Source organism: Typha latifolia, chromosome 1 (assembly GCF_019914945.1).
Source record: "Typha latifolia isolate L0001 chromosome 1, TyphaL0001v2, whole genome shotgun sequence".
Taxonomy (NCBI): Eukaryota; Viridiplantae; Streptophyta; class Magnoliopsida; order Poales; family Typhaceae; genus Typha; species Typha latifolia.
Window position 1 is genome coordinate 23,734,413 of NC_133086.1, and position 12,904 is coordinate 23,747,316.

The 12,904-nt window shown below is 40.4% G+C and overlaps 3 protein-coding genes across 3 annotated transcripts; all 3 read right to left on the minus strand.

Annotated features, from left to right (window-relative positions):
* Positions 1-3,242: 3,242 nt before the first annotated feature.
* On the minus strand, positions 3,243-4,914 carry LOC140796351 (polygalacturonase inhibitor 2-like). Its single transcript, XM_073149349.1, has one exon. The coding sequence runs from the start codon at positions 4,541-4,543 to the stop codon at positions 3,533-3,535; it is 1,011 nt and encodes a 336-aa protein (XP_073005450.1). The 5' UTR covers positions 4,544-4,914; the 3' UTR covers positions 3,243-3,532.
* A 2,269-nt stretch (positions 4,915-7,183) lies between these two features.
* Positions 7,184-8,674, minus strand: LOC140797040 (polygalacturonase inhibitor 2-like). Its single transcript, XM_073150315.1, has one exon. It carries the CDS (start codon positions 8,370-8,372, stop codon positions 7,377-7,379), a length of 996 nt encoding a protein of 331 aa, XP_073006416.1. The 5' UTR covers positions 8,373-8,674; the 3' UTR covers positions 7,184-7,376.
* Positions 8,675-10,462: 1,788 nt separating this feature from the next.
* Positions 10,463-11,677, minus strand: LOC140802724 (polygalacturonase inhibitor 1-like). The gene has a single exon (XM_073158288.1). The coding sequence runs from the start codon at positions 11,562-11,564 to the stop codon at positions 10,551-10,553; it is 1,014 nt and encodes a 337-aa protein (XP_073014389.1). The 5' UTR covers positions 11,565-11,677; the 3' UTR covers positions 10,463-10,550.
* Positions 11,678-12,904: the final 1,227 nt, after the last annotated feature.

Genomic DNA, 12,904 nt, shown 5'->3' on the forward strand with positions numbered 1-12,904 from the left:
TTCTCGACCGACCGCGTATTGTACGGGTATTTTAGCGTTCACGATGCGCGACCGACCGACCGCGCCATTGAGTCGTTCAAATTGGTATGTCCAATGTTTCTTCTCCTTCTCTCCTCCCGCTCCTAAACCCTAGATCATGGAGATGCACATCTCCCTCATTCTTTCTTTATCTCGAGATCACAAATCATAGACTCATGCTTCTTCTTTGCAAAGATCCCAAAATGAGGCAAGGATGTGGCGATCGATGGGAGATTATTCGGGGGATCAAGAAGCGAAGAATTGCTTAAGCTTTGAGGGTAATTTCTCCCCTCTCTTTAGTTTATGTTTTATTGATATCCATGCTTCTTCCTTGCAAAAATCTCAAGACGACGCAAAGAAGTGGCGAACGTCGGGAGACGATTCGGGGGATAAAGAAGCGAAGAGTTGATTCAATTTTGAGGTAACTTCTTCTCGATCTATCCCTATAATTTATATTTTATTGATCTCATATAAGTTTTCCTTTTGATTTCTACGGCTTAATTTCAAAATAGATGTAAAGGAATTGTTTGTATTAGATGTTAGCGACTTAGGTTTGCAGTCCTTTCTTGCCTTGGTTGGAATTGGTCTTAGGTGTTTGTATATAGCCAGAGTCTTCCTCAGATCTCCTATCGTTATCATCTTCTTTTTACTCTTCTGTGAGAAATTCTTTTGATCTCGTGCCTATATGTATTGATCCTAGATCTACTGATTATCAGGCTTTTGTTGATTGCCTACTGGTCCTTGGTTACGGAATTTCCTTAAATTTAGTATAAGCGAGCCTTAGATCTATTCTATTCTATTCTGTTCTGTTCTGTTCTGTTTTGATTTTCTTTCCCTCTTTCATTCCTTTCTTTATCATCTTTATCTTCTCTCTTTTGTTGAGAAGTTCTTTCAATTTGGTGCTTGTATGTACTGAACCTAGATCAACTGATCATTATGGTTTGTTTGATTGCTATTTGGTATTCAGTTATAGAATTTATTCTTGAAACTTAGTTGTGGAGCTCTGTAGAAGTCGTCACCGGCTTGAGAGCAAGCTCCAAGCCGACAGCACCTGCTATATAAGGAAGAGAAGGTTGTGTTGGATGTGAGGTGCAATGGTGCACGAGTGAAGTGTAGGAGATTTAATTTGCACACTTATAAAGATATTATCTATTATTTGAGTTCCACCATTCATTAGTCAACAAATTTTTCATGTTGGAGCTTTATCCTAGAAGGAGAGAAATCCGAAATCCCAGAATAACAAGTTTGATCCCAACTATTTTTATTTCTTGTTGTAATTTGTGTTTGTTAAGTTTTTTATGTCTCTTTGGCATAGCATTATCCAAGAAGAAGGGAAATCCAAAATCAAATCACTTGTCAGTTTCCCAACTTTTTATATTTCATCATCTATTTCTATGTCCCATAATAGGTGCTTCTCTTGGGTTTCATGAGTCTAAACTACAATGAAGTTGGATAGTTTTAACCGTCAACTGCCTTAAGATATCATAATAATTCCCTAAGTATGTTTTCAGTAACGAATATTATTAGCATGTTGTCGGCAGTTGTAGAAAAAAAGAAATTTATTTTTGGAGTTTTCTCATCTTTGAATTGCACTATTAACGACCCGTATTATTGGGAAAGTTATTTGTTAGTGATGAATACTGTCAGAATCTTGGTCCTGATGACATAATATCAGTCATCAGATGCTGAAATTCTTACAAGTATGACAAATCGTGTTCTACTCTATTATATTGCTAGCTATAATTTTTCTTTACTGGATTGGTTGAATCATTTCATAGCATAGGCTTTATATGGTTTATATATTGAATCCTGGTGTGATACTGTGATGCCACTTTGAGCTAATAATCATCACTAGTGACATGATTTCAGATATATATATATATATATATATATATATATATATATATATATATATATATATATTATAAAGATTATATGTTTAATTTATTCTGATACGATTCATATTAAACCAGCAAAACAAACTAGCTGTATGTTGATTTTAGTCAGAATTCTGTACTTCTTTTGGACACCTTGTAGCTGCACACAGAAGCTGTTCTGATCTGCAGTTTCACTGCTTTTCGAAGTATGTAGCTCATATGTTGTTTTACAATGGGAGTCATCCATTGAATGCTCGCTTCGAGAAGTTTCTCAGCCCTTTACTTTTAATTAGTATGATCTAACTTGAAGAATGGTGTTTTATTCTATTTCATCTTCTATTTATCTTTCCTTGAGCTTGGTTGGCATGCAGGTACAAAGATGACAAAACCTAAAAGACTTCTATTGATCTCTAACCCATAGCGTTTCCAAATTGCAATTATCTGGGGAACAAGGTAACATCCTTTGGACCTCTTTTCTTCTTGTATTTTGTGTCGATTCTAGTTATGCCTTTTGCAATGATAAATGGTGCAAATTCTGGAAGATAAAATCCGTGTTATATCAATTTAAGAGGAGCAGATAGTTAGGTTTGCCTCCTGCCTGTTTCTTCATTATCAATTTAAGAGGAACAGATAATTAGGTTTCCCTCCTGCCTGTTTCTTCGCCTGTCAAGGATAAAGCTGGCTTCTTCTGTTGTGATTAAGGATTTTTTTTCCCAAAAGGTATAGTTGCAAGGGAGAAAAACTAAGTCGTTGTGTAAACATAGATTGATAAGAAGGATCGAGTTGTTCAAGTTGGATATAATGTGCCTCGAAGGATCAAATTACATAATCTTGCCTGGATTATGAGAATTCATCAGAGGAAGATAGGTTGTGACGAACTCGATCGCTCTTAATGCAGTACTATCCTTAAATAATTAATGTAGATATAGAAGCTGCAGTTGAGACATTCTTATGAAAAGGCACCCCTTGTTTGGCGGGCGAGATATATTTCATCAATTTGATAAGAAGGAACGCTGCACATTTTAGTCTATTAGCGTAGATATGGACAACATCTTTCTTAGGATTGGCCATCAGGTCTCACATGTTCGAAAACTATGGAGGCCATTTAATAGCGGAAAACTTTTGAGAATTGTCACGTAAGAGAGATCTAGTGAAGGCTTAAACGTCCATACAACTGGGGTTGATCCAGACAGAGATATATGAGGAATATCACGGGGAGTAGTAGGTGTAAGCAGATTAGAAAGGGATTGAATTTCCTTCTGACCATGGACAGGTTTGGCTTTATAAGAGAAGCGAGTCTCCTGGGGAAACTTCAATGAGGAGTGTAAGAATAATATGGACGTATGCTAAATAAGTAAATATTCTCTCGTTAAAGCCACACTCTGTAACAAGCCCTGGAACGTGGTAAAGATCTTCAGTTCCATGTGCCACGTGTGATGTGTCCCACACAGTCGCACTTGAAGTAAAAAGTTGAAAGGTGGCAGATTAACTGTTGACTTGTCTTATACATTTATCTAGTCATAAAGACGCTTATTATTAAATATTATTGCTAGTCTGCTTAACTACACGAACATAAGCAGAAATATCTAAAAATGGAAATAGGCGTTGAAAGTCTTGTGAGATTGACTTTTATCAGTTCAGTTCATCACTGGCTTTTGGCAGGGAGGGAGTGGCGTTCCGCAGAGGCACTTGTTGTGGAGGTAGCAGTCGGCGCTATGCCACTCCATATACCTGCCCGTCGGGATCTCTCCGCAGAGTCGGTTGTATGTGAGGTTCAGGTAACCCAGATTGTTGAGCCCCTTGAGCGATTTGGGGACGCTTCCATGGATCCGGTTGTGGCTGAGGTCCAGGTGGTTCAGGTAATGGGGGAGAATCGCATGAGTTAGATCGAACTCCAGCTCGTTCCACGACAAGTCAATGCTTCTGGTATGCTTCCCGATCCCAAACAAGAAAGAGGGATCACCTCTAAGCCTGTTGTGCGAGAGATCCATGGCGTCAAGGCCATCGTCCCCGTAGGACCGTGGGATCTCGCCGGTCAATTTGTTGTTGGAGAGCGTAAGCGATAGGCCGTATTGCCCGTGTAGAAGGTTTGGTGGTATGGCCCCGGAGAAGCTATTGAAGCTGAGATCTAAGTCACCAAGACTTGGGAGGGTACTAAGGAAGCGTGGGATGGGCCCGGATATCTTGTTGTTAGATAGGGTGAGAGCAGCGAGATTGGTGCAATTGGCGAGGAACTCGGGGATGGGGCCGGAGAAGGAGGTGACCCTTATTAAAAGGGACGCGAGGTTGGAGAGCTTGGCAAAGGATGAAGGGATAGGACCAGTGAGGCGTGGGATGTAAGCGATTTCTAGGCTTGTGAGTTCCGACAGGTCGCCGATGGCTGGCGGTATGCGACCAGAAACGTTGGCGAACGAGAGGCCGAGGTATTCCACCCGGCCTTCGTCGCTGCATACGATGTGGTCCCAGGTGCAGCAGTCAGTGGAAGGGATCCATGTGGAGAGGAAGGCAGGGTTGCGCAAGTTTTTTTTTATTTTGAGAAGGGTGACGTGGTCGCCTTCGTGGCAAACGGCGGCGGATGCTCTGTTGGCCAAAGTGATTAGGAAGAACAAAAATAGAGGGAGGATGAACCAGAGGCTCGGTGGAGACATTATTCTTACTAGTAGATCCTGACTAGAGTTTTACTTGGGGTAGGAGTGGATAAGTACAGCATTCATATTTATAGGGATCGTTCAAAGTTACATGCCCGGTTCTATGGGCTTCACTTGGCAACGGATTTCTGAACATAGTTATGACACAACGATAAGCAAGTCAGTAACTTGTAGCTTTGAAATTTAGGAGATCCAATGAATACCGTAAACGAGGCAAAGTTGATGGTTTATTTATTAATTATTTCTAGTGGGAGATGCTGCATGTGCTAAGCTGCATTGAGAAAGAAGGATAAGATTCTTTCCAGCCCTGGTTGCAGTAATCTCCTTCGCTCGAATTCCCTCAAAATTTGATTGGTTGCTGAAGGTTTGAAAAAAAAGAAGAAGTAATGGTCGAATACATTCTCAAGATTGCATTTACGGTGATGCTCTTATTAGGGTTGTTTAGTTACTATACTTTTTTTTAATAAAAGTACTCATTTTTAATTGTTTTTAATGTTTGATTGTAAAAAGTAAATTAAAGAAATGACTTTCTTATCTATTTTTTAAAAAAAATTAGAAAAGAATTATTTCAGTGAAATAAAATATTTATTAAACTCTTGCCAAATGTGCTGCTTTGCATTACTCACAGGCACCTAGAGAGAGATTGGATAAGTTGATCTAACTTGCTAATTACAAGTGCATTTCAACATCCTAAGTTGGCAGTCATTTAGGAGCTTTTGTGTAACCTGACTGCTTGAAAGGAATGATATGCGGTGGAGACTGCAAAGGATCCGCTTTCTACAGGGAGTCTGACTTCTCCCAAGTAGTGGTTTTAAATTTAATTTGACAGTCCCACTTAGCATTGCTTGAAATTATTTCGTACGTTATGCCAGGAGATGGCTATATATCTTTCTGCTAATTCAAAGGGATTAATCCGATCCCTTTGAATTTGCAGTCAATTGTTGCCCTTGTGTCCGCCAAAACTGTCTATTGTAGCTTAAACCATTTTGGTCCATGTCCAGAGTGATCAAAATTAAGTTACCTACTTCTGTGCCGGTACGTCTGTGTCCGGAGGTCTACTTTTGGTTCATGTTGTACTAGTAGTCTCGGTTTAACAACTCCAAAGTAAAATTCAAGCCTGAGTAAATGCATCAAGCTTGATTCGTTTTAAATATGAGCCAAGCTTGATCTTAGTCTAGCCTTATTAAATTGAGAACGAGCAGGCTTGATTATCAAGAGGAGATAACGGTACGTTGGTCAATAATTGAAGATGGTACACGCAATTGATTCTATGGGGCAGGGATTTGGATGACTGTGATGCTGCGATAAGGAAGTACTCGAAGGAACACTACCGACTTCAAAGAAGTCTTCGATAGCTGGATGTCAGAACATTTGGTGGATTCTTTTTAATAAACAGTAGAAAGTTACTATGCCCTCTCAATCGGTTTTCGAATTCATGGTCTCTTGGTCAACGCACTAGTGCATACCAGTGGTCGTGGCCTCTGATATTCCTCATAAGTGCTGTGGAGGTGGAACGCTCTAGGACCACAAAGAAGGCCTACCCAGTGAATTCTTGCTAGCTACACCGATGGCAGGTAGTGCTCCTTGGTGGTTGAGTGCCGCTGCTAATTAAACTAACATTTCTTCATTGAACAGAGGCAGTTTGAGAGGAGGAGATGAGATGAGGCAGGTACGGGACTTGATCGCGTTTGGTGGGACTTGGGTCTTTAATTAGGTGAGATTACTTCTGACATGCAAGAGTAGAGTTAGTTGCTAGTTATTTTAGAGTTAATTATATTTTTGGCCCCTGTAATTTTTTGTAACATTCTTAGGGGTATGATGATTCTAAATAATTGTAGAGAAAAAAAAAATGAGGGGGTGAAATTAAAAATCATAGTTGAAGGGGCCAAAAGTGTAATTATCTCTTATCTATGTATTATATATTTGAAGATAATAAATTACAAAAGCATATGCCTAGGGTTAAGGTCTGGCTACAAAAGTTTATTCATTTATTATTTTAATGATAATAGTGTGTTAAGAAATAGATAATTATATTTAGACCCCATGAACTGTTATCTATTTTCAGATAGGCCCCTTCATTTATTTTTTGTGATAGTTTAACTCTCTTACAATGGAAAACTTCTAAAATATTTTTTTCGTTAGTTATCCATTTTTTTATAAAAAAAATAATATGTGAATATTATATGATTCATTTTAGATTTTTTTATGGACTATTTTACTCTTATTTTATATGGAAAAAGATAGGAAATGTGAAGGTAAAATAGTATTTGATATTTCTTATTAACACTGTCGAGAGAATAAGAGATATTCTATAATAAAAGGGGTTAAAACAATAATAAAAGGAGTCAATGTGTAACAAAAATAAAATATAGAGAGTGCATATGGAAATGAGTAATACTTTAGAGATCTTAGCATAATTATCCATTAATAAAAAACTAATTCACTCGACCTTCTTAATTATTTCGACTAATTATTTAATTATATTTTTCTCTCGTATTTTATGTTCTGTCATAGGACATTTCTTTATTTTATGATCCGATATGCGATTCTCATATTAGTCTAGTTATTTAATTGTTGCACATATCACACATACGGATCGTAACATTAGAACTGTACACAGTTACACGTGATAGTAGTATATGCTATAATAATCGACTTGAAGCTTCTTTCAAAAAGTTATTAGGACCGGAGTAAATTACAATTCAGTTATGCTAGATACTTTTATTACAAATGTAGGAAAAGAAGGAACTCTAGTGGAGCTTTTACCGCAGCATATCTTCTCATTTTATTCACCTCACACGATCTTGAGATAGACATTGCAGAATATTTTAGCTCAATTCCCTCCACTGCATGGCGGCAGCGGAGTCCCACAGAGACACTTGTTATGGAGGTAACAATCTGCCCCATGCCCTGCCATATACCTCCCTGTAGGGATCTCCCCGCAGAGCTCGTTGTAACTTACGTTAAAGTTACTCAACTTTAAATCCTTGAGCGATTTGGCCACCCTCCCCTTGATCCGGTTGTGGCTCAAATCCAAGTACGTCAAGTGGAAAGGGAACATCACATGCGTCATATCGAACTCCAGCTCGTTCCACGACAAGTCGATCTTGGTCATCGGCTTGGCGATGCCGAACAAAAACGATGGGTTTCCGGTGAGCCTGTTGTGCGAGAGATCGATGGTGTCGATGTCACCGTTCGAATAATCTCTTGGAATCTCGCCGGTCAATTTGTTGTTGGACAGCATAAGAAAGCGGGATTTCTGATGCAGCAACCCTGGCGGTATGGACCCGGAAAGGCTATTACCGCTGAGATCCAAGTATCGAAGGTTAGAGAGACCACTGAGAGCCTTCGGAATTGGGCCTGAGAGCTTGTTGTTCGTGAGGACGAGAACGCCGAGATTGGTGTGAGTGAGGAAGGCAGGGATCGACCCCGAGACGGAGGTGCCGGAGATTTGTAAGTACTCGAGATGTGAGAGCTTCGAGAAGGAGGTGGGGATCGGACCGAAGAGGCCTGGCATTATCTCGATTTGAATACCGGTAAGCTCGGGGAGATTTCCCAACGCCGGCGGAAGCGGGGAGGAGACATTGAGGGAGGAGAGGTAGACGCCGTTGACGCGGCCAGTGTCGGTGCAGTAGACGTTAAACCATGTGCAGCAGTTGGTGGCCGGCAGCCATGCGGCAAGCTCTGAGGGGTTTCCTAGTTGCTGCTTGATGCTTAGGAGGACTGCTCGGTCAATCTTATTGCAGTCCATAGAAGATGAGAGGGTGAAGGTTGTGGAGAATAGGAGGAGGAGAAAGAGAGGGAGGAATGAGAGAGTGGGTATAGTCATCCTTAAGGTTTGTTTCTGCGGGAGTTTTCTCTTTAGGAACTTGATGGAGAGAACGAGAGAACAAGAGATGGAGATGGCCTTTTATATCCGATCGAGGCGATGGACGTTGGTCAATTAATTATTTAAGATGGCTCACGTGTTTGATTCTGTGGGCAGGGATTTAGATGTGTGATGCCGCGATAGGGAAGTCGAATAGAAAGAACACTTATTTTGACTTCCAAGTCTTCGACAGCTTGGGTGTGGGGGAATTTCTGTGGATTCTTTAGATATCTCGCACTCCATGTTTCCTTAGATTCAATAAACAGTACGACAAATAAAGATGAAAGAAGAGGATTGAAAGAATGGAGATTAGATTTTCAGTGCGGAGAATAAAACCCACTGTATTTACCAAACATGATTTTTTTGAAAAAAAAAATGAACCTTGTTTCCGTGTTTCGCTTGATATTTTTCTATCACTGATAGAAAGTTTATATATTCACGTCATCTCGTGGGATGCGAAATACGTGGACAAGATCTCATTGGTGCACCCATTGGATGGTTGAAGATTTATCCAATTCATGGAAGTATAATTTTATGTTTAAATGAAATATATTCGTGAATAGATCAAGTGGCTTGTAGGAAGTTCCTACAGCATATAAGATTTAGAGTATGCGCTGCCATGACTCTGTTGATGCTAAAGTTTAGACGGTATATTTAACATGTTTAATTCTCAATAAACCATTGCCATCTGGGATGGCAATCAATCAGCTAGCTCTCGCTCGTGTTTGACAGAGAATTAAAAATTTCGGAATTGAACATAAGGTGAGTAAAAAAAAAAGTCGAGTTGAAATCTTACATTTATTTTCAATTTGAAAAGAATACGAGCCAGCTTGTTTAGGACTGTTTGACTCATTTAGCTTAATAAGCTATGTCAAGCATGTTCATATCTCATTTCTGTAGGTTTGTGCTCGTTTATATTTTGAACTCAAATTTTAGCTTTTGTTTGACTCATTTTTTAAATAAGCAAGTCGATATTGAATAGAGTTTCGAGCTAATTGCTACACAAAGTGTCCAAGTCCGTATCATGAATCACACAGCTGGACCATCCATTACCCACAATATCGATCGTTGATGGAGAGAGTAGAAAGTCACGGATGGGGCCTCGGGGGCAGGGGGTGGGAAGTGTGATCCGATTTTATTTTGGTTTCTCTCGAATCTACCTTTTTCATTTCTTCGTTTCGTAATTTTTCTAATACTTCATCTACTTGGATTTCCAAAATATATACAGGAGAATGCACTAAAACTAGAACAAGGTTTGCTTCGAATCACTAGCTGCTTCCATATTTACAAGATAGGTAACATCAAAGATGTAGATAAGTGGCGCGGGGCGGGCCCGGTGATTCCCGGATTGAAGGTGATCAGGAAGAGGATTCGAGAAAGATGACGAGGCCGAGGATGGCTGGCAGACGAGCAGAAACGCTGGTTAGAGTTAGTTGGAAGGAGTTGACATGGCCGGCGGTGGAGTCGCCGGAGAGGGTCCATCAGGTGCAGCAGTGGGTGGAGAGTTGAAGTGGCCAACGGAGTCTTCGATCTCGAGGAGAGGTTTTTATCTCATTTTTGGAACGAACATTGGGTAGAGGCGGCAAGAGGAAGATAGAAGAAGTACCCCCAGACAGCTCGTAGTAACTTACATTAAAGTAAAATCAACTTTAAGTCCTTGTGCAACTTGGCCACTCTCCGTTTGATCCGGTTGTGGTTCAATTCCAAGTTCGTCAAAAGTGGTAAGAAAACATCACACGCGTCATGTGGAACTCTAGCTCGTTCCACGACAAGTAAATCTTTGTCCTTCGGCTTCGCGATGCCAAACCAGAACGATGGGTCTCCTATATGTGAGCCACGGTTGACGGTTGTGCAAGAGATCGACGATGTCCATGTTGATGCTCTCGTAATCTCGCGGCTTCTCACCCGTCAGTTTGTTTGTCGGACAGTTTTAAGAAACCGTAACTCTCCATGCACCAACCCGGGTGGTGTAGATTGTTGTCGGGGATCAGGATAAGACCACTGAGATTGGTGCTGAATTTGTGATCTTAAAGAAGTAGAGAAAATGACGATTAAGATAAGGAAAGTGCGAAGACTTCATTTTATTACAAGACTGCGAGTTTCATCATACAAAAACCAAATGGATCACACGTAATCTCGTCACTTGCACGGAGGAAGCGGCGTCCCGCACAGGCACTTGTTATGTTGATAGCAGTATTCATCAAACCTTCCCATTTGACCCCCACTTGGTATTTCCCCACATAGCCTGTTATAACTCATGTTAAAGAACTGTAGATTCCACACATGGATGATCCCGTCCGGAATCCTCCCACGTATCAGATTATGACTCAAATCCACCTGCATCAATTCCTTTTTCGGGAACTCCACTTTCGACAAGTCGAACTCCAGCAAATTCCTCGACAAGTCGATCTGCTGAACCGGCTTTGACCGGCCGAAGAAGACCGATCCGTCTCCCGTGAACCGGTTCCGCGACAGATCGACCTGGGCGAAGCCCACATCTGCGTAGGATTTCGGGATTTCCCCGGATAAGTTGTTGTGGGATAACCGGAGGTATGCTGGCTGGGAGGAGGGGGGTAACAACTGGAACAGCGTGGTGGGCAACGAGCCGGTGAGGTGGTTGCGGCTTATGTCGATGGAAATGAGGTTGCGGAGCTGGGAGAAAGAAGGGGGAATAGAGCCGGATAAGGAATTGAAGGATAGGTCGAGTTGGGTTAGGGAAGTGAGGGAGCCGAGGAAGGAGGGGATGGAACCGGACAAGCCAGTCCAGGAGATGGTGAGGTACTCGAGGTGGGTGAGATTGGAGATGGAAGAAGGGATGGGGCCGACGAGATTTGGGAGGTGATGGAAGAAGAGCTCGCGGAGATAAGGGAGGGAGGCGACGGAGGATGGGATAGGGCCGGTGACATTGGTGTCTTGGAAGACGGAGAGGGCGGTGACGCGGCCGGTGGCGGGGTCGCATTCCACGCCGTACCAATCGCAGCAGGGAGTGGAGGGATCCCAGGAGCTGAAGTGGTAGGCGTTGTGGAAAGAAGACTTGATGGCAAGGAGGGCCTTCTTGTCGTCCTTGTTGCAGCGAGCGGAGGAGACGAGGATAAGAGAGGTAGTACATAGCTGGAAGAGGAGGAATAAAATGGTGATAGTACTAGTAGCCATTGTGTAGTTTGGACAAGATTGGGAGATGTCATAGATAGTATATATTTATATACACACAATATAGGAGGAGATGTAGCCAGGATTACGAGTCAAAGAAAGGAAGTGGATGTATGGGTCAACACGTTGTCTGGCTGTCCAGTTTGAATTTTTGACTACACTGTCAGTATTCAGCCAAAAGAGAACAAGACGTGGGCATTCTGGAATTCTGGACGAGAGTAATGTCACATTGTTACCCCCACACCCCTACCTTGGAGTGCATGACAGGTAGTGGTGATCTTTGAGCAGGCCGGGTCGGCTTCAGGCTGAGACTTGTGTTCGTCAATCCACCCACTAATAAGTTGTGCTATGCTAGAATATTTCAGTTCATTACACGCTTACTGACATATAAAAAATATTTTAATAATATTACTAATCAGTTGAGGGTAACGGGTTAGACTTATCGAACATTAATTTTATCTTTCTAACAAGTATTTATCTACTAGTCCTCAATATTAAACTTTCGAAATGGGATTAAATACTCATAGGAAGCCAGCTAGCGTAGCGAACAGGACTGCGGGCAAGCATAATGAGTCAGGCTTACAAGTTGGACCGGACTACCAAAGATCTGACCATTATTATCCATCAACCCATCTTAGAGTTATAATTATTTTTAGAGAAATAGAAACTTAATAGTATTTTGACATATATCGGCGGTCGTCGAATTTGATCACCAGAACACCGCTATCCTTTGCCCAAGGTAATGGAACCACACTATGTGCATCGCTTATGGGATACAAAATAATATAATATTTTTTATAAATTATACTCTCCATATTAACTATTTTGTGATTTATATATAGTTTTGATGATTTTGTAATCCAACTCTTTCATTTTTTTTTTATAAATCTTATTTAACATCTTATATTAATTTAAATATTATTAATAAAATATATTTTATTATAATATATAAAATAATTTATAAATATATAAATTACTCTTGTTTTTTTTATTCTTATTTTCTCTCTCCAATAAAATAAAAGGAAGAAGAGTAAGAAAGGAAAGGAGGGAGAATAGGAAAAAAAATAGCAATGACAACGGTAATAGAGGAGGAGGAGAGTGGAAAATGAAAAAAAAGGTGACCGTGGAGATGACAAAAACGATAAGGGGAGGCAGTTCGAAAAGGTGAAAGAAGATGGTAGAGAAATAAAAAAAGATAAAAATAAATAGTTAAGAGTATTTTAATAACTTGATCAATATTAGTTAATAATAATAATATTAGAGTGTTAAATAAAAATTATATTAAATAAAATATAATTTGATTTATAAAAATTCCAAGAATATCCTAAGAGGCTGGCATTTTA